Source organism: Salmo salar, chromosome ssa04 (assembly GCF_905237065.1).
Source record: "Salmo salar chromosome ssa04, Ssal_v3.1, whole genome shotgun sequence".
In the NCBI taxonomy this organism is placed as follows: Eukaryota; Metazoa; Chordata; class Actinopteri; order Salmoniformes; family Salmonidae; genus Salmo; species Salmo salar.
The window spans coordinates 18886633-18908234 of NC_059445.1; the positions used below are offsets into that span (position 1 = coordinate 18886633).

At 41.7% G+C, this 21602-nt stretch overlaps 1 protein-coding gene across 1 annotated transcript; it reads right to left on the reverse strand.

Annotated features, from left to right (window-relative positions):
* Nucleotides 1-4143: 4143 nt before the first annotated feature.
* Nucleotides 4144-17097, reverse strand: LOC106602452 (neurotrophin receptor-interacting factor homolog). The gene is made up of 6 exons (XM_014195115.2): nucleotides 16207-17097; nucleotides 15667-15797; nucleotides 15316-15480; nucleotides 12730-12891; nucleotides 12247-12358; nucleotides 4144-5485 (listed from the first exon to the last, which is right to left on the reverse strand). The coding sequence occupies exons 1-6, from the start codon at nucleotides 16463-16465 to the stop codon at nucleotides 4446-4448; spliced, it is 1869 nt and encodes a 622-aa protein (XP_014050590.2). The 5' UTR covers nucleotides 16466-17097; the 3' UTR covers nucleotides 4144-4445.
* Nucleotides 17098-21602: the final 4505 nt, after the last annotated feature.

Here is a 21602-nt window from a genome sequence, read left to right on the forward strand (position 1 = left end):
TGCCTGTATCTTTGTAATGACTGGGTGTAATGATAGACTATCAAAAGTATAATTAATAACTTCATCATGCTCAAAGGAATATTTAATGTCAGCTTTTTAAATATTTTTTACCTATCTACCAATAGATGGGTAAAATAGGTGCCGTGCATTGGAAAACCTCCCTGGTCTTTATTTGGTTAAATCTGTGTTTGAAATTCACTGCTTGATTGAGGGAACTTACAGATAACTGCGTGTGTGGGGTACAGAGATGAGGCAGTCAAAGAAAACATGTTAAACAGTATTATTGCACACAGAGTGAGTCCATGCAACGTACTTGTTAAGCACATTTTTACTACTTTACTTATTTAGGCTTGCCATAACGAAGGGGTTGAATACGTATTGACGCGACATTTTAGCTTTTCATTTTTTATTAATTTGTAACATTTAAAAAAACATAACATTATGGGGTATTGTGCCTAGGCCAGTGACAAAACATCTCAATGTAATCAATTTTAAATTCATGCTTCCACAAAATGTGGATAAAGTCAAGGGGTGTGAATATTGTGAGGGCACTGTATGTGCCCTCACAATACAGACGCACACAAAAAACAACTACAGCTCATCTGCCCAGACCCACATGCTCACACCCCCATCCCTAGTGCCTGCATGATTGTTTGCTACTTTGGCCTTAAATTGTACAACTTTGTTTTTCTAGGTCGCCCATGCTATTTCAATAATAAATCATTTGATTGTTCCATTGTGTAATGATGGTGGATTGATTGATTGCCAGGATTTTAGTATATCTTTTTTCAAGATGAGAAGAGAATTGTCCAGCCCATTGGGTATCTCACTACACCCCATATCCCATGTCTTGAAATTTGCAGACAGACAGATTAAAATTAAATTAACATTGTAATACTTCTGACAGCCAATTTTCTAACTCAGCCCATAACTTTTGGACTTCATAGCTTTCCCAGAATGCATGGATTATTGAGTTATTTGTGAATTTTGTGTCTTGGATAGAATTCATTATACATTGGTTTATACCGGATTAAGCGTACATTTGTTAACTGTAATTTCATTAGTTATGAGCCAACATTCCCTCCATCTTGTGCCAACATCAGTTCTTTTTAAGTCTTGGTTCCAATAGTAAGAGATTGTCAGGTGGATATGCTCTCTGTAAGGTCTTGTATATCTTATCTACCATATGAACATCCTTTTCTGACTTAAATAAGATTCCCTCAATGTCTCTCTGATGTCCAAAAGATTTCAAATTAACATTTTGTGATATGTAACTTTAGTTGCATGTACAGTATTTGAATATATCCTCATTGGTCAGTCCAAAATTGCTTTTTAATTCTGTCAACAGGAGGGCGGTGAGAGAGGACATCCCTGTCTTGTGCCCCTTTCTAAAGCAATCTCATCAGGTAATGTATTATTTGATTTATGATATTGATAATTTATTTAAATATATTATTTTACCTGGAAAGTTGAAAGCTTCTAAAGTTTTGAATAGAAAAGACCATTTAAGATGGTCAAAAGCCTTTTCGGCATCAACAGCCATTATTGATAAATCTTTCTAGTTTTTTTTGCGTATTGTATTAACCATGTCCTTGTATTTGTGTCTATTTTTTTATAAACCCTGTTGATTGATATGTATCAAATCTGGTAAAACTTTTGCCATGCTAATGCTTATAAGCTTTGCTATTATTGTATTGTCACAATTTATTAAACTTGTGGGTCTATAATCAGCATGGGACTCTCCAGATTTTCCTAGTATTAATATAACTGAAATAACAGTTTGATACATGGAACTAGGTCGTACTGAATTGAGTGACGAGTGTTGTCATTTGTGTAAAGAGGTGCACTACTTTGCCCCAAAATGTTGAACAGAATTGTAATGGGAAAGTCATGTTTTAACAGTATCCAATATTTATTTTTGGGTGATCTCTGTTTTTAGTGATTTTTTTGTCTGCTGATAATTGCTTCAGGGTTCTTGAGTCTAAGGCTATAGGATCCATCCAATTGTTGTTTAATTGTGATTTATATACATTTTCATAGAAGCTTTTAAAATGGTCATTAATCGTGTTGTTTCGAATTACCACATTTGTATCTTTTAAAATATAAATGTAGCGTTTTGTTTGAGCTGCGAGATAGTTACCAGATTTATTTGCCATTAAGTAGTATGCTTTATTTGAGTTTAACCTGTAGTTGTAGGCTCTCTTCAAAAGTAAAAGATTGTATTCCTGCTCATGTTCAGATAATAAATGTTCTTGTTTACCTTGTAAAGACTTTTATCTGCTTTTTCTAAGATGGTGATTTATTTTTCTTAAAATTGTAATTTCTAAATCAGATTTAACTTTTGCCAAGTATGAGATTATCAGTCCCCTAATATACACTTTAAAGGCATCCCAAATTATATTGGGGGTCGGCTTTTCTTTGTCCTCTATTTCTAAATTTGTAATGGTTTTTATTCTTTTGTTTACGTATTTAATAAATTTCGGGTCCAGAAGATGCGCTCTGTTCATTCTACAGATTCTGTCGCTAAGTGTATTTTCTGTTTGTGTAATTAAGCATGATACCAGACAACGATCTGATATCACTATATCATTACATTTTTTAATCAAGTAAATTGTTTAGTGCATTTTTGGGAATAAAAGTTGTCAATTCTTGAATAGCTTTTCTTACTTTGAGAAAAAAAAGTAATTGTCTTTGGTAATTGGGAATAGTAGTCTCTAGGTGTCCTGTAAATTATTTGTAGCGATTACATATTTCAGCCTCTTTGGAGGCTCCCTAAATTTGCCTTTTTTATTACTACGTCTGTCAATGTTATCAAACGTGTAATTTGGGTCACCTGCCCTGAATAAAAGTTCCTGTCTGGATTTGATCTAATATAGCTTGCATTCTATCTAAAAACACCAGATTTGCCCCGGTACAAACACAAAATCGCGAGCTTCTACCTGAATTTCTTTCAAAATTGTGTTATTGATGTAGCCTTGTTCTGTTCAATGTTCTCTACATATATAGTACTCTAAATAACCCAATTCATGTTGTTTAGTTAAAAAGAATAGAAGATAAAAATGGCTGACACCATTCAAACCAATCAGGGTTCAGAAATGTAAAGCCAATTATCTCAGAATCATCTTCTTGAAGATAAAACCTTATAGTCCTAAAACCTCGATATGTAACATACGTTTTAGACTTATACTACTGTTCAAAAGTTTGGGGTCACTTAGAAATGTCCTTGTTTTTGAAAGAAAAACACATTTTTTGTCATTTAAAATCACATCAAATTGATCAGAAATACAGTGTAGACATTGTTAATGTTGTAAATGACTATTGTAGTAGGAAACGGCAGATTTCTTTTTAATGGAATATCTACATAGGTGTACAGAGACCCATTATTAGCAACCATCACTCCTGTGTTCCAATGGAACGTTGTGTTAGCTAATCCAAGTTTATCCTTTTAAAAGGCTAATTGATCATTAGAAAACCCTTTTGCAATTATGTTAGCACAGCTGAAAACTGTTGTCCTACTGTTGTCCTGATTAAAGAAGCAATAAAACTGGCCTTCTTTAGACTAGTTGAGTATCTGGAGCATCAGCATTTGTGGGTTCGATTACAGGCTCAAAACAGCCAGAAACAAAGAACTTTCTTCTGAAACTCGTCAGTGAATTCTTGTTCTGAGAAATGAGAAATGCGAGAAATTGCCAAAAGCTGTGTACTACTCCCTTCACAGAACAGTGCAAACTGGCTCTAACCAGAATAGAAAGTAGTGGAGGCCCCGGTCCACAACTGAGCAAGAGGACATGTACATTAATGTCTAGTTTGAGAAACAGAAGGCTCACAAGTCTTCAACTGGCAGCTTCATTAAATAGTACCCGCAAAACACCAGTCTCAGCATCAACAGTGAAGAGGTGACTCCGGGATGCTGGCCTTCTAGGAAAAGTTCCTCTGACCAATGTCTGTGTTCTTTTGCCCATCTTAATGGCTTTTTCTTTGCAACTCTGCCTAGAAGGCCAGCATCCCGTAGTCGCCTCTTCACTGTTGACGTTGAGACTGCTGAGTGATGGTTTCTGATAATGGGCCTCTGTACACCTATGTAGATATTCCATTAAAAATAAATCTGCCGTTTCTAGCTACAATAGTAATTTACAACATTAACAATGTCTACACTGTACTTCTGACCAATATGATGTTATTTTAATGGATTTTTTGTTGTTGTTGCTTTTCTATCAAAAACAAGGACATTTCTAAGTGACCCCAAACTTTTGAAAGGTAGTGTAGATATGCCTTATATGTCTGGATGAAATATTCTACCCAGGAATATTCAACACTGAAATCTATGGGTCATCTGTGCATCTGTGGGTCTTTTCTGCTGACAACAATGAAAATGTATATTTGTCTTTAATGCCGGGTTTGGTCTAAATGTCAGAAGCTATCCAGGGGAATGGTTACTTTTTATGTTAAAGAGTGGAATGTTTTTTCTGCTGGTGCATCCTGAGGTAGCTCCTCTCTGATAACCTCTTCCCGCAGTGAGTACTGGCGAATGGCCTCTCTACCATGTGGACCTTCAGGTGCATCTTCAACTGGTCCTGGCGGGAGAACCTCTTCTCACACTGCGTACAGCTGTAGGGTTTCTCCCCTGTGTGGACCCTCTGGTGCCTCTTCAGGTGACCAGCCTGGGCGAAGCGCATGTGACACTGGGTACAGCTGAAGGGTTTCACCCCTGTGTGGACTCTCAGGTGCCTCTTCAGGCTGAAGGAGTGAGAGAAACTGGCCCGGCACAGGTGGCAGCCAAATTGTTTCTCCCCCGTGTGCACTCTCTGGTGGATCTCCACCTGTTGGGGAAAACTGAAGGCTTTCCCACAGAATGAACACGGGAAGCGCTTCTCTTTGGCGCTGCCACCTTTACTGATTCCGTCTTCACTACTGTCATTTGTCAATGGGCTTGTGTAGCCATTTAGTGTTGAGGCACTGGCATTGTCTGAGGTCTGGTTTAACATTAGGAGAGTGTGAGGAGAACGAAGGCCAGGGAGTGTCTGTGTTATCGCAGGGTCCATGTTACAGTTGACAGATCCTATAGAAGGCAGGCTGAAGGCAGCACCTGTTAGGGGGTTAACCTGAGGCACCATCAGTCTCTCTGAATCACAACTATAGGAGCAGGACGGAGCATCGTAAGCGAAGTCTGTACTCTCCTGCCGCATACGTTCACTTTCCTGTCCCCGCAAACCAAATCTATGCTGCCTCACCCTGGTCTCAGCCAGTCTGTTGTCATGGAGACTAAGTTCGGATGTCGTTGTGTGTTCGACTATCTGTTTCTGGTTGTGGTTAACAGCGTTGTTCACCAGCCCAGAGTTGAGGACGCTGTCCCATCCCCTGACCTCCACTAGGTCACCTCTGGTCCAGGGCTGCTCGGTGATGTTGTTCGCTGGGCCCTTGGCTGCACCCATCTGGGAATCCAAGATGGCCGCCCAGTCTGCTCTGTTAGTCTCCAGCCATCCACCTACATGAAGAGTTTAAAAAATAGACTTTACAAACATGGCAGGGAAGACTCTACATATGGAGTTTTTTTGTTGTCAATTACCTGTCAATTTCATACATGTAAACATAAGTTGTATTGATTTGAGTTCATTAAAGAAGAAAAATCAATAGCCCCTATTCCCGTTGAAAGATCTAATACTGTATGTAGGCTATATGTGGGTCTTTCTATAAACTAGAGGGGATTTCCTACCCTGGACAAGTTGTCACAGCTGTTGATAAGTCACTGATAATAATCATCCCATTTCTTTTTCATGTCATTACATTAAGATATAAGGGGGAACATAGCTATATTCAATACAATCCACAACTTCCTTTAAAACCTGTTTAACCATTCTCATGGTGGGTGTCTTAATGGATTTGTCCAAAATCAGGTGACATAAAACATTACTTTTCTGTCCTTGCATTTATGGCTGTGTAAGTTGTTGTATCATATATTAAGCATTAATCAGTTCAATAATACTTTAAACTTGAACCCTGTAAAGAATCCTTGATGTAGCTGTCTGACAGTTTTTTGTACCGAGATCTCGGAAATGCAGTGTAACTATGTAACATTTTGTGTCTCCTTACACTGAGGATACAAAACATTAAGAACACTGCTCTTTCCATGACAGACTGACCAGGTGAAAGAGCTATGATCCCTTATTAATGTCACTTGCTAAATCCACTTCAACCAGCTTCACCTGGAATGCTTTACCAAAAGTCTTGAAGGACTTCCCACATATGGTGAACACTTGTTGGCTGCTTTTCCTTCACACTGCGGTCCAACCCATGCCAAACCATCTCAATTGGGTTGAAGTCGGGTGATTGTGGAGGCCAGGTCATCTGATGCAGCACTCCATCACTCTCCTTCTTGGTCAAATAGCCCTTACACAGCCTGGAGGTGTGTTGGGTCATTGTCCGGTAGGAAAAACAATTGATAGTCCTACTAAGCGCAAACCAGATGTGACGGCGTATCTCTGCAGATTGCTGTGGTAGCCATGCTGGTTAAGTGTGCCTTGAATTCTAAATAAATCATAGACCGTGTCACCAGCAATGCACCCCCACACATCCTCCACGGTGGGAACTACACATGCAGAGATCATCCATTCACCTACTGTGCATCTCACAAAGACACGGTGGTTGGAACCAAAAATCTCAAATTTGGACATCAGACCAAAAGGACAGATTTCCACTGGTCTAATGTCCATTGCTCGTGTTTCTTGGCCCAAGCAAGTCTCTTCTTCTTATTGGTGTCCTTTAGTAGTGGTTTCTTTGCAGCAATTCGACCATGAAGGCCTGATTCACGCAGTCTCCTCTGAACAGCTGATGTTGAGATGTGTCTGTTACTTGAACTCTGTGAAGCATTTATTTGTGCTGGTAACTCTAATGAACTTATCATCTGCAGCAGAGGTAACTCTGGGTCTTCCTTTCCCGTGGCGGTCCTCATGAGAGCCAGTTTCATCATAGCGCTTAACGTTTTTTGTGACTGCACTTGAAGAAACTTTCAAAGTTCTTGAAATTTTCCGGATTGACTGACCTTCATGTTTTAAAGTAATGATGGACTGTCGTTTCTCTTTGCTTATTTGTGCTGTTCTTGCCATAATATGGACTTTTAACAAATAGGGCTATCTTCTGTATACCTTGTCACAACACAACTGATTGGCTCAAATGCATTAAGAAGGAAATAAATTCCACAAATTAACTTTTAAAAAGGAACACCTGTTAATTTAAATGTATTCCAGGTGACTACCTCATGAAGCTGGTTGAGCGATTGCAAAGCTGTCATCAAGGCAAAGGGTGGCTACTTTGAAGAATCTCAAATATAAAATACATTTTGATTTGTTTAACACTTTTTTGGTTACTACATGATACCATATGTGTTATTTCAAAGTTTTGATGTCTTCACTATTATTCTACAACGCAGAAAATAGTACAAATATAGAAAACCCTGGAACGAGTAGGTGTGTCCAAACTTGACTAGTACTGTATGTGTGGAATTATTTTTGATTTAGAATTCCTAATGATCCTACTCCTGTCTATACAGAAATAAATAAAATAATTCAAAATAGGCTACTAAAGCATGATTTGGCCACAGAGGATCATTAGCTTAACTTGTGGATTGTTTTAAAATCGGTTTCCCTACAGTCGGAAGGAAAGGCAGCGAGCGCAATTTGGGCAGATTATTGTTGAGGCATATCTCAATATTTCAACATACAATCGCGGGACAATATAGTTTAGAAAGCAAATGGTTATTGCTGTAAAGAGAAGACAATGAATAGACTAAATCTGTCTTTTAGTTATCAAAATGCTCAACTTAATTGAACAAACAGTATAGCCAGTATATCTTATTGGCACTAGCGGATAGCATTGGCATTATCCCTGGGGAGTGAGCACTGCGCATATTCACTATTTATCATTGTTGGGTCAGTGCTACTTAAAAGTTAGTTTTTGGACATTAACTTCCTCCTTTGTGTCTCCCCTTCTCGTAGGCCTATTATATGGACAATTATTTTGTTTTTGATCTGTTTGTCAGTATCAGCAGAATAGCGTACCCTGTAATTTGTCGAATGAAAAAGATTCTGTTAATGCCCAGTCATATAAAGTGTAGTAGAATTGCATGAAATATGTTTATAAAAGGCCACTTTCAAGTGCAAAGAAAGAAACGTATCTGATATAGCCTATAGTCTAGTCCTACTCTACGAGCTCAGTCATGCATTGAGCAGTCTTTTTTGCAAACAGTGATTGAGTTATATTGTTCGCCTAAATTATGACTATCCAATCTACTCACCACATAACGAATAGTAGGCTCTCTCACATAAGTCTGCTAATGCGATGATGCATGGATTGCATTTTTATGGTGAAAATTTGATTCCCCAAACTTGACACACACCGCCTATGTATGCCAGGTAGGCTACATCCGTTGTAAAGAGGATTAATGTGCTTAATTTTAAGAATGTAGCAATAAATATAGCAGCACAAGAAAGCTGGGATCCTCTTTTGAATAGTGGACAGTCAAAACTATTTTTTTCACACGCGATTGCACAATGACTGGACCTACCGGACCAGGCCCAAATCCACGTCATTCACATGAAGAAAAGACGGAGATACAGGGGGGCGCAGATCCAGGTGCCTTATGAGAATTCGGCGGCGAGTGGGTAACCGCCTCTACCATCCGTTCTATTGGCCAAGGTGCAATCACTGGAGAATAAACTAGATGAACTCCGTTTGAGACTATCCTAACAATGGGACATGAAAACTGTAATATGTTTCACCGAGTCGTGGCTGAATGACGACATGGATAATATACAGTTGGCTGGGTTTTCTGTGCAGGACAGAACAGTTACATCCGGTAAGACGAGGGTTGATGGTGTGTGTCTATTTTTCAATAACAGCTGGTGTGCAATGTCTAATATTAAGGAAGTCTCAAAGTATTGCTCAGGTAGAGTACCTCATGATAAACTGTAGACCACACTATCTACCAAGAGTTTATCTATATTTTTTGTAGCCGTCTATTTACAACCACAAACCAATTATGACATACTCTCAATGAGCTGTACGTCATAAGCAAACAATAAAATTCTCATCTAGCAGTGGCGCTCCTAGTGGCCGGGGACTTTAATGCAGGCAAACTTACATCTGTTTTACCTCATTTCAACCAGCATGTGCAACCAGAGGAAAGAAAACTGACCACCTTTACTCCACACACAGAGATGCATACAAAACTCTCCCTCGCCCTCCATTTGGCAAACGTTACCATAATTCTATCCTCAAGCAAAAACTAAAGCAGTAAGTACCAGTGACTCGCTCAATACGGAAGTGGTCAGATGACGCGGATGCTACGCTACAGGACAGTTTTGCTAGCACAGACTGGAATATGTTCCAGGATTCATCAAATGGCTTTGAGGAGTATACCACCTCAGTCACCCGCTTCATCAATAAGTGCATCGACGACGTCGTCCCCACAGTGACTGTATGTACATATCCCAACCAGAAGCCATGGATTACAGGCAACATCCAGACTGAGCTAAAGGCTAGCGCTGCCGCTTTCAAGGAATGGGACACTAATACGGATGATTTTCTTATAAGAAATCCCGCTATGCCCTCAGACGAACCATCAAACAGGGAAAGCGTCAATACAGGACTAAGATTGAATCCTACTACACCAGCTCTGACGCTCGTCGGATGTGGCAGGGCTTGAAAACTATTACGGACTACAAAGGGAAACCCAGCCGCCAGCTGCCCAGTGACGCAAGCCTACCAAATGGGCTTAATGTATTTTATGCTTGCTTCGAGGCTAGCAACACTGAAGCATGCATGAGAGCACCAGCTGTTCCGGACGACTGTGTGATTACGCTCTCTCTGTAGCCGATGTGAGTAAGACCTTTAAACAGGTCAACATTCACAAGGCCAGACGGATTACCAGGACATGTACTCGAAGCACCCGTGGACCTACTGGCAAGTGTCTTCACTGACATTTTCAACCTCTCCCTGACCGAGTCTGTAATACCTACGTTTCAAACAGACCACCATAGTCCCTGTGCCCAAGAAAGTGAAGGTAACCTGCTTAAATGACTACCACCCCGTAGCACTCACATCGGTAGCCATGAAGTGCTGTGAAAGGCTGGTCATGGCTCACATAAACAACATCATCCCGGGAAACCCTAGACCCACTCTAATTCGCATACCGCTCCAACAGATGACGCAATCTCAATTGCACTCCACAATGCCCTTTCCCAATTGGACAAAAGGAACACCTATGTGAGAATGCTGTTCACTGACTACAGCTCAGCGTTCAAACCATAGTGCCCACAAAGCACAGGACTCTGGGACTAAACACCTCCCTCTGCAACTGGATCCTGGACTTCCTGACGGGCAGCCCCCAGGTGGTAAGGGTAGGCAACAACACATCTGCCACGCTGATCCTCAACACTAGGGCCCCTCAGCGGTGCATGCTTAGTTCCCTCCTGTAGTCCTTGTTCACCCATGACTGCGTGGCCAAGCACAACTCCAACACCATCATTAAGTTTGCTGACGACACAACAGTGGTAGGCCTGATCAGCGACAACGATGAGACAGCCTATAAGGAGGAGGTCAGAAACCTGGCAGTGTGGTGCCAAGACAACAACCTCTCCTTCAACGTGAGCAAGACAAAGGAGTTGATCGTGGTCTACAGGAAAAGGAGGGCCGAACACACCCACATTCACATAGACGGGGCTGTAATGGAGTGGGTCGAGAGTTTCAAGTTCCTTGGTGTCCACATCACCAACAAACTATCATGGTCCAAACACACCAAGACAGTTGTGAAGAGGGCACGACAACCCCTTTTCGCCTTCAGGAGACAAAAGATTTGGCATCGGTCCCCAGATCATCAAAAAGTTCTACAGCTGCACCATCGAGAGCATGGTTGACAAATAAATGTGGTAGGCCTAGAAAGCTTATGGGATCCTCTTTTTAATAGAGGCCATCAAAACTCTTGATTTTTGATTGCATTTACATTGATGTCAGAGTGATTAGAGCAGGGCTCTCCAACCCTGTTCCTGGAGGGCTACCGTCCTGTGGGTTATCACTCCAACCCTGTTCCTGGAGAGCTACCGTCCTGTGGGTTTTCATTCCAACCCTAATCTACCACACCTGATTCTAATAATTAGCTGGTTGATAAACAAAACAGGTTAGTTAAAACTGGGGTTGGAGCGAAAACCTACAGGACGGTAGCTCTCCAGGAACAAAGTTTTATACACTCAGTGAATGTTACGGGGTGAAAACCATTTAAGGGCACACAAATTCCACAAAAAATATGTGATTGCAAAATCGAATGCTTCCAACCGAATGAGTCACCTTACCTTGATACATAAAACCTAAATCGATACTGTCATTCTACAATAATAATACATAATACTTGTTGGATGTGCATTGTGTCGAGTTGTTTAATTACGCTGTGATATTTTCACACATTATCATCAGAACATTTTTTCCTGGATCACATGAATGACAGTCAAGTGAGGAAGAGCTGTTGTAAAGTGCTGTAAAAAAAAAAAAAAAGGTGTTCGCGAAGAAGGTCTCATTTCTTACGCCTGTGAAGACAGTTGTGCCTGGATCCAGTTTGGATCCACTATCCTTACCAAATTGATGTTGATCATAAGTTATTTTCTGCTTGATTTACAGAAGGGTCTTGTTAGATTTAACAGAGAAAGCATCAAGGTAATGAGTTAATGTTTTCATATATTTTTGTGCCTCGGATTCGACACCGAGTCTACTGTGCGCAATTGATAAACTATTGCGCAACACCCAAGCTATTCCAATGAATTATTCTGGATATAATGACAACAAATTACATAGCCTAGTGGGCTTCAACACAATATGATCTGGTAATGACAAATACATTGTAGTTTCCATGTTATACCTGCAATTTTATTAAGCCCTATATGTACAATTGTATAAATTAGACAATTGTATAACATTGAGGTCCTTGAAAATTATAATTAAGTGCTTGAAAATATCCCTGAAAGTCCTTGAATTTGACTTTCCAATGTCTGTATGAACCCTGCTTAAGTTATGTATAATCCTTGGCCTATTTTGTTGTATAGGTGGAGTTATGGGCTAATTTACATATAGTCCTCTAAGTACACATGTGGAACTGCATGAAAATATTTTTTTTATTTTGTTTCAAACCATTTAAAAATGTTGATCCTAATGTTACACATTGGCCCCATTATTTATAGAAAGACCCATGTATGTATCCCTTACCTTGCTCCCCCATTTTTAGTCCACTCAGCAGATCAATACTCTCTGGTCCATCTTCTATTGTCTCCTCTTTGACTAACAGCAGATCAGGCTTCCCATCCTCCATGTCTGCTGACTGTAAGAGATACAGAGTGAGAGGATGTTCGATCAAGAAATCTGATATGAGCATCCTGCTATGGAGCATCTTCTGATTGGGTAATGAGGGATTGCTATGAGTACTATGCAAACATGTTAGTTGATTTGATTACTTACACACTTTAATAATTGTATAATTCAAATGCATGGTCAAGACCTGGGCCCGTATCTACAAAGCGTCAAATAGTAAGAGTGCTGATCGAGTTTCAGATCCCCACCCCACTATATAGTCTTATTCATTATTATCTAAAGGGGAAAACTGATCCTAGATCAGCAATCCAACTCTGACAGGCTTTGTGGATACGGGACCTGACCTAATACCATTCAGACAGTAGTTTACAGTGGGCTCACCTCAGTGAGACTGTGTGTGGTCTTGTGCTGCTCAGCTGGTTCCTCTGTGGGTTCAGGAGGAGGTGTAGTCTGGTTGTCCTCCATGACCAATGTCCCCTCAGGGTTCCCCAGACCCTCCTCACACCCCTCCTCCTTCTCCAGCAGCACCTCTGGACCCTCCTCCTGGAAGAGACAGGTGTATCAGATTACACAGACATACACTCCATCAGGTACGTATACACAGAGATAAACACACTTTCAACATGGAGTGTTTACCCATCCCCACTAAGTTTGAGTCCTATACTGTAGTCACAGAATGACTTCATTGTTGTTAAACCCATCATGGTGAACATAAATATGATGTTGGGGGTAAAAACAAGTTAGCTATGATAAGTCAAATGTCAGACTAAAATATTTTGACATGTACAGTAGGTGTTTGTTAGTGTGTGGGTATATTTATTAAGTGTATATTGGTTATAAATCCTTGTCGGGTATATGCAGAATAGGGTGAGATCAGATGTGATAAAGAGTCTCTGTAGCTATGTTTCTATCCAATTGGCGACACATTTTCAATGCGAATATTCTAAAATCAAAAACAATATGCGCATTTTCCCACCAGAGATGCGTTTCCATCCAATTGACTTGTTGTGGATGAAAGGCTGTGTGATGACGTAGTGCACATAATACATTTTACAGTTAAATTCCATGTACCGAATAAATAAATACAAGTTAAATGGGTTTCCATCACAATTTTAACTCTATTGATGCTTTTCTCAAAAAAAGAATGTAGTGGGTATGCACACTCTGGTATTGGCAGTGCACTATAGCCAACAGCGCTATCTGCACACTGTTGGCTAGAGCGCACGTATAGCCTACATGATGAGATTATTATTATGGACAAAAGAGCGAGATTATTTGTATTTATCAAACGGCAGCCAAGCATCGATCATCATGTCACCAGAATAAGACCCTCGATATTTATCGGAAAGGACCATCTAGCTCATCACCATGCACTTTCACCACCCTGTGAAATTCCTCATTATTTATTTCATATTTAGCCTAATAAACTGTTTTCCTGTTTTCGTAGTGGACCACAAAACATAAAAGCATTTCCACCAACATTTCTCGCATAATTCATTTTAGTAGACACAAAAAGATCCCACCTTGTCTAGTGTACTTCGTTTCGTCAACATTTGGAAAGTTTACCGGAAATTTTTCTGTTTCCATCAGGCCGGTCATTACCTTTTTTTATCCGATATGTTGGATGGAAAACGTGAGTAATACAGTCTTAGAATGAAAAGTCAAATTTTATGTTTATTAAACAAGTGTTAAATAAACCATACGAAAACATCATACAGCCTACACAGTACAAACACAATATGTGACAGACTTTTTAGGCTTATATCACACAATGTCTGGATGCAATATTCTACCCAGGAACTGGAATCTGTTACTCTCGTTATTCCAAATGCATCTGTGGATCTTCTCTACTGACAATGGAAATTCAACTTTGTCTTTAATGCAGGGTTTAATTTAAACGTCAGAATCTATCGAGTGGAATGGTTACTTTATATGTTATAGAGTGGAATGGTTTTTCTGCTGGTGTATCCTGAGGTATCTCCTCTCTGAGAACCTCTTCCCGCAGTGTGTACAGGCGAATGGCCTCTCTCCCGTGTGGACCTTCAGGTGCATCTTCAGGTGGTCCTGGCGGGAGAACCTCTTCTCACACTGCGTACAGCTGTAGGGTTTCTCCCCTGTGTGGACCCTCTGGTGCTTTTTCAGGTCGCCAGCCTGGGCAAAGCGCATATGACACTGGGTACAGTTAAAGGGTTTCACCCCTGTGTGGACCCTCTGGTGGATCTCCACTTTTTTGGGGCAGCTGAAGCCTTTGTTACAGAACATGCAGAGAAACCGTTTCTCTTTACTATTGCCTGATGTGGCTCCTCCTCCCTGAGCCTGGGCTCTAGCCGTGTCGTTTGAGTTCAGTACCTGATGGAAAAGGACGCGGCCGTGTGAATCGGAAGGCCCCATCGACATGGACACTGGGTCGCGATCCCTGAGCGTGTGTAAAGGGGAGAGGGTAGTGACATTTGGATTTGTCTCTAAGCTTCCCCTGTAATCTAAGAAATATGTGCCCTGTGAGTGTCCATCTCCTAGGTGACTACCTGCATTCCATGTGGGAGGAGCGTCACCCTCCACTTTCACAGTCACCTCATCTACCACTATAACCTCCCCTTTCTCATCTAGGCACCCTTCAGAGTATACACTACTACTGTACTGGTTCCAGTCCCCTCTAAACAGATCAGTCTGTGTCTCTAAACCCAAGGGCATGTTGCCAGGATCCATCTCTGTAGCGTAAGAACAAGACGGATCATCACCGCCAGTGTCTAACGCATCACCATCAACATCTCCACGGGAAATAACCGTCCTCTGGCTCTGGTGAAATACAGGTAAATACTCTGAACCAGGAGCAGGAGGACAGCCCAGTGTCCCCAGTCTCTCTGAGTCTGATCTGTGGTCAGATCCTGTGTGTAAGAGTCTGTGTGTTACAGTTAATGTCTTGGTGTCTGTCTGTGACTTGAGGACGGCGTTCGGCGTTCCACTGACCTCCGTGATACTGTGCCGGGTTCTGGGCTGCGTTGGGGCAGCGGTGGGGTTCTCCGTGACTACAGGGGGCACTCCGGTCTGGATGTCTCTGCTGTGCCGTAGGTCATCCTCTCCTTCAGACCTCTCCTGCTTAACCCCAGGACCTGCAGACTCTGCATCTGCAGGCTGACACAAGAAGAGAAGAGGTTATTACCGGTACATGAGTTTAATTGGATAACAATGTTGTCAGGAAGTCTCACAAGCTCCCATATGGCATATAAATAAGGGTGTTCATGAATATCTGAGGAGTTGCCATTTTAAAATAAACGGGTCACATTTGATGTAATTTTGATCTAATACTATTACACTAACCTCTATCACGATAACGTGCTGGGTTGAGGTTCCACTCCCCTCATCAACAGTGATTGGTTGGTCATCACTCCATGTATTGTGTCCCGCTGGCTTCACAAAGCTCTTGTGGCCTCGAGTGAGAATGCCTTCACCTGCGAGAGTAAATAGGGGGAAAAAAAGAGGTGTTTAGGTTATGGACTGTCAATGCGCAACTATATACTGTACACTATTGACACATCTAGAATTGACAAGGTTGTAAAAGTAACACTTCGCATATCTTCTTCATATACTATTTATAGATCTATTTATTATAATCCATGCCTCATATTGTATTCAATTAGTAAATCATAGGAAATGCATTAAACATGAATCTGGTTAGACTATGATAGTGTCTTTGTGCAAGATAGCTAAGTAATCAGGGGAATTATTTGCATACTATCCAAAAACGGACCATGAACCAATTCTAGTTAACCACATGTGTAGAATGGGAACGGGGCGACAGACACTGAGCTATCTATGAAAGGCAACAGGCCGCGCACCTCGGCCTTCTGCAAAATGTACCTCTTGCCATTCCTCTGTATCGGTCGAGGATCTTGACACTACCGGGACGACTGGCGAGGACGCGCTCTCGTGCCACCTTCAGTTCCAGTAGTTGTAGTTTCCTCCGCAATCCTCTGTTTTCTTTCTGGCCTTGAGAAATTTCCAAACGAAACACTGCATAATCGTCGTCTACGAGTTTACAGATCTCTGCCACGGCGGCATTCGCTAGCACCTCCATGATGGAGGCTATTTGAGTGTGAAAAACCATACAGTTAGCCATTGTTAGCAGCTAACTAGCATTACCTAGAAAACTTATATCAACCAAGTCCTGTCTCCAACGCGAATTAAATACTACGTGGGGTAAGTATGTGACGCTGTGCAGTTAAATTAGTCATATTTTGAGTTCCATGGTGTTAATAAACGTCTAAATAAAAACGCGAACGTGGAAATTGTTCTTGGTCGTTTACTTCCGTTTGCATGGATGGTTGGCGTCATAGTTCAAAGGTTATGCGCTGGTGACGCTCATGAAACCAGAGGTGCGTTCAGTTCGCTTGCTACGTTGCGGAAGGGTTTGTACTGAACAACACGTTTTCCCAAAACTTTATTGTATGTTCTTGAACAGACTTTCAGATACGTTTGCTCCCGTTTGGTGGTTGTATCAAGGTGTGCCTTGAAGCAATAAGAGAGGTACTGTATTGAAATGGCAGTGGCCATGCTGACAGTGTTCAACAAGACTAAGATGGCTAGTTTATGGCACTGTGTCTACATTTTAGCCAGAATTGTGTACATTTTCACCTAAATTCGAATGACTGAAATGCGTTCAGATTAAATTCATACAATGTTACTTGAAAAAAACCTGGGACATCATATAAACTGGGACAGCTTAACCCTTAGACACCCAGACCCAGTTTTCCTTGCAAAAAAAAAAATCATGAGTGATAGGAATGTTCAAGGAGACCCCAAATAACATATTTCTGTGGCGTTTTGTTTACATTACTTAATCTCCGATGTTACATATACATAACAAACTTTCAAGTAATTTAGCTAAAAATTAAGATTATTCTTAGAAAATGTACTCAGGTGTCTTTGGAAATTGTATAAGCATTTTGCATGCACTGAATTTCAGAAACGTACCTTTTTGACAATGTAGGAGACCATTCGGAGGAGCATTTGTGATTTTCAGCGCCAATCTGATAGTGTAATTACAACGATTCTCTGTGTCTTTGTGAGACGCAGAGTAGGTGAACGGATGTTCTCTGCATATGTGGTTCCCACCGTGAAGCATGGAGGTGGGGGTGCTTTGCTGGTGACAAGGTTGGTGATTTATTTAGAATTCAAGGCACACTTAACCAGCAAGGCTACCACAGCATTCTGCAGCGATACACCTTCCTATCTGGTTTGTGCTTAGTCCCACTATCATTTATTTTTCAACAGGACAATGACCCAACACACCTCCAGGCTGTGTAAAGGCTATTTGACCAAGGGGAGTGATGGAGTGCTGCATCAGATGATCTGGCCTCCACAATCACCTGACCTCAACCCAATTGAGTTGGTTTGGGATGAGTTTGACCGCAGAGTCAAGGAAACGCAGCCAGTAAGTGTTCAGTATATGTGGGAACTCTTTCAAGACTGTTGGAAAAGCATTCCAGGTGAAGCTGGTTGAGAGAATGCCAAGAGTATGCAAAGCTGTCATCAAGGCAAAGGTTGGCTACTTTGAAGAATATAAAATATATTTTGATTTGTTTAACACTTTTTTGGTTACTACATGATTCCATTTGTGTTATTTTATAGTTTTGATCTCTTCACTATTATTCTACAATGTATAAAATAGTAAAAATAAAGAAAAAAGGAATGAGTAGGTGTGTCCAAACTTTTGACTGGTACTGTATACAGACGCCTCACAAGTCCTCAACTGGCAGCTTCATTAAATAGTGCCCGCAAAACACCAGTCTCAACGTCAACAGTGAAGAGGCGACTCCGGGATGCTTGCCTTCTAGGCAGAGTTGCAAAGAAAAAGCCAAATCTCAGACTGGCCAATAAAAAGAAATGATTAAGATGGGCAAAAGAACACAGACACTGGACAGAGGAACTCAACATCCCAGAGTCGCCTCTTCACTGTTGATGTTGAGACTGGTGTTTTGCGGGTACTATTTAATAAAGTTGCCAGTTGAGGACTTGTGAGGCGTCTGTTTCTCAAACTAGACACTAATATACTTGTCCTCTTGCTCAGTTGTGCCCCTGGGCCTCCCACTACTCTTCCTATTCTGGTTAGGGCCAGTTTGCGCTGTTGTGTGAAGGAAGTAGTACACAGCGTTGTACGTGATCTTCAGTTTCTTGGCAATTTCTCGCATGGAATAGCCTAAATTTCTCAGAACAAGAATAGAATGATGCGTTTCAGAAGAAAGTTCTTTGTTTCTGGCCATTTTGAGCCTGTAATCGAACCCACAAATGCAGACGCTCCAGATACTCAACTAGTCTAAAGGCGGACAGTTTTATTGCTTCTTTAATCAGGACAACAGAAGGACAACAGTTTTCAGCTGTGCTAACATTTGCAAAAGGGTTTTCTAATGATCAATTATCCTTTTAAAATTATAAACTTGGATTAGCTAACACAACGTGCCATTGGAACACCGGAGTGATGGTTGCTGATAATGGGCCTCTGTACGCCTATGTAGATATTCCTTTTTTTTCTCCTTTTTAAAAAAAAATCAGCCTTTTCCAGCTACAATAGTCATTTACAACATTAACAATTTCTACACTGTATTTCTGATCAATTTTATGTTATTGTAATGGACAAAAAATTTGCTTTTCTTTCAAAAACAAGGACATTTCTAAGTGACTCCAAACTTTTGAATGGTAGTGTATAAATACTTGATAGAACTGCAATACACTCTGAATTTACACAACTGTATTGGTGTGTATTCTCTGAAAAGTAGGGCAAATCTAATAAACTCTATTTGAATCCAGGTTTCTCTGGAGACAGAATGTTAAGTTATACATATCAAATTTTATTGTCACATGTGCCGACTACAACAGGTGTAGTAGACCTTACCGTGAAATGCTTACTTACAGTCGAGGTAATTTGTACATGTAGGTAGGGGTAAAGTGACTTTGCATAAATAATAAACAGTGACTAGCAGCAGTGTAAAAACAAAGGGGGGGGTCAATGTAAATTGTCTGGGTGACCATTTGATTAATTGTTCAGCAGTCTTATGGCTTGGGAGTAGAAGCTGTTAAGGAGCATTTTGGTCCTAGACTTGGCACTACGGTACCGCTTGCCGTGCGGTAGCAGAGAGAACAGTCTATGACTTGGGTGACTGGAGTCTGACACTTTTTTTGGGCCTTCCTCTGATACCGCCTAGTATTTAGGTCCTGGATGGCAGGAACCTTGGCCCCAGTGATGTACTGGGCTGTCCGCACTACCCTCTGTAGCGCCTTATGGTCTGATGCCGAGCAGTTGCCATACTAGGCGGTGATGCAACCGGTCAGGATGCTCTTGATGGTGCAGCTGTTGAACTTTTTGATGCTCTGGGGACCCATGCCAAATCTTTTCAGTCTCCTGAGGGGGAAAAGGCGTTGTCGTGCCCTCTTCACAACTTTCTTGGTGTGTTTGGACCATGATAGTTCGTTGGTGATGTGGACACCAAGGAACCTGAAACTCTCGACCCGCTCCACTACAGCCCTGTCGATGTTAATGGGGGCCTGTTCGGCCCTTCCTTTCCTGTAGTCCACGATCAGCTCCTTTGTCTTGCTCACATTGAGGGAGAGGTTGTTGTCCTGGCACTGCACTGCCAGGTCTCTGACCTCCTTATAGGCTGTCTCATCATTGTCGGTGATCAGGCCTACCCTTGTTGTTTCGTCAGCAAACTTAATGATGGTGTTGGAGTCGTGCTTGACCACGCAGTCGTGGGTGAACAGGGAGTACAGGAGGGAACTAAGAACACACCCCTGAGGGGCCCTAGTGTTGAGGATTGCAGATGTGTTGCTGCCTACCCTTATCACCTGGGGGGTGGCCCGTCAGGAAATCCAGGATCCAGTTGCAGAGGGAGGTGTTTAGTCCCAGGGTCCTTAGCTTAGTGATGAGCTTTGTGGGACTTTGGTGTTGAATGCTGAGCTGTAGTCAATGAACAGTATTCTCACATAGGTGTTCCTTTTGTCCAGGTAGAAAAGGGCAGTGTGGAGTGCGATTGCATCATCTGTGGATCTGTTGGGGCGGTATGCGAATTGGAGTGGGTCTAGGGTTTCCGGGATGATGGTGTTGATGTGAGCCATGACCAGACTTTCAAAGCACTTCATGGCTACCGACGTGAGTGCTACGGGTTACCTTTACTTTCTTGGGCACAGGGACTATGGTGGTCTCTTTGAAACATGTAGGTATTACAGACTTGGTCAGGCAGAGGTTGAAAATGTCAGTGTAGACACTTGCCAGTTGGTCCGTGCATGCTTTGAGTACACGTCCTGGTAATCTGTCTGGCCCGCGGCTTTGTGAATATTGACCTGTTTAAAGGTCTTGCTCACATCGGCTACAGAGAGTGTGATCACACAGTCGTCCGGAACAGCTGGTGCATGCATGCTTCAGTGTTGCTAGACTCGACGCGAGCATAAAAGGCATTTAGCCGATCTGGTAGGTGTGTTACAAGTGGTCTGCCACTGCGAGGATGATCAGCTGTCCGTCCTGTCTCCCTGTAGCGCTGTCTTAAGCATCTCACAGTACGGACATTGCAATGTATTGCCCTGGCCGCATCTGCAGTCCTCATGCCTCCTTGCAGCATGCCTAAGACACGTTCACGCAATTTCATAACTGTGACCTGAATTACCTTAGTGTTTTATCGACTGTTCCACAGATGCATGTTCATTAATTGTTTATGGTTCATTGAACAAGCATGGAAAACAGTGTTTAAATCCTTTACAATGAAGATCTGTGAAGTTATTTGGATTTTTACAAATTATCTTTGAAAGACATGGTCCTGAAAAGGGGACGTTTCTTTTTTTGCTGAGTTTAGTTTGCACTTGAAGGGCCTTTCCTTGGTGTGAACGGCCTCTTCACATACTTAGCCTCAGAGAAGCGCTTCCCACACGTATGGCTGGTCTGTCCTAATACTTGGCCTCCCACGTTATGATGTGGTAGAAGCAGGAGCCAGTCTTTGAGCTCCCTCGAACTCTAGCCATTGTTATTGGGATTGTGTGATGGAAATGTTTCTTCTGCTTTTATCCAACCCCCTGATTTACACACATACATACAAACACACATTAGGTTGTAGAGGCTGGAGCAGAGAGCAGCTGCAGTGCACCGTCCAATGAGCAGTTTAGGGGGTTAAGTTCCTTGTTCAAGGGAACATCAGTGGTAGGTGGCACCTGAGATATTGATGCCAGCAACCCTCCGGTTGCCGGCTCACTCCCCGCCAGATGTGCTCTGT

What these genes read in the sequence shown, in the direction of transcription:
- LOC106602452 (XM_014195115.2), bottom strand. Translation starts at nt 16,465, where the DNA reads ATGGCTAACTGTATGGTTTTTCACACTCAAATAGCCTCCATCATGGAG. An exon ending in ATACAGAGGAATGGCAAGAG is followed by an intron (nt 15,798 to 16,206) that starts GTACATTTTGCA and finishes TTACTCTCGCAG; the next exon opens with GTGAAGGCATTCTCACTCGA. An exon ending in ACTAAAAATGGGGGAGCAAG is followed by an intron (nt 5,486 to 12,246) that starts GTAAGGGATACA and finishes CTCTTCATGTAG; the next exon opens with GTGGATGGCTGGAGACTAAC.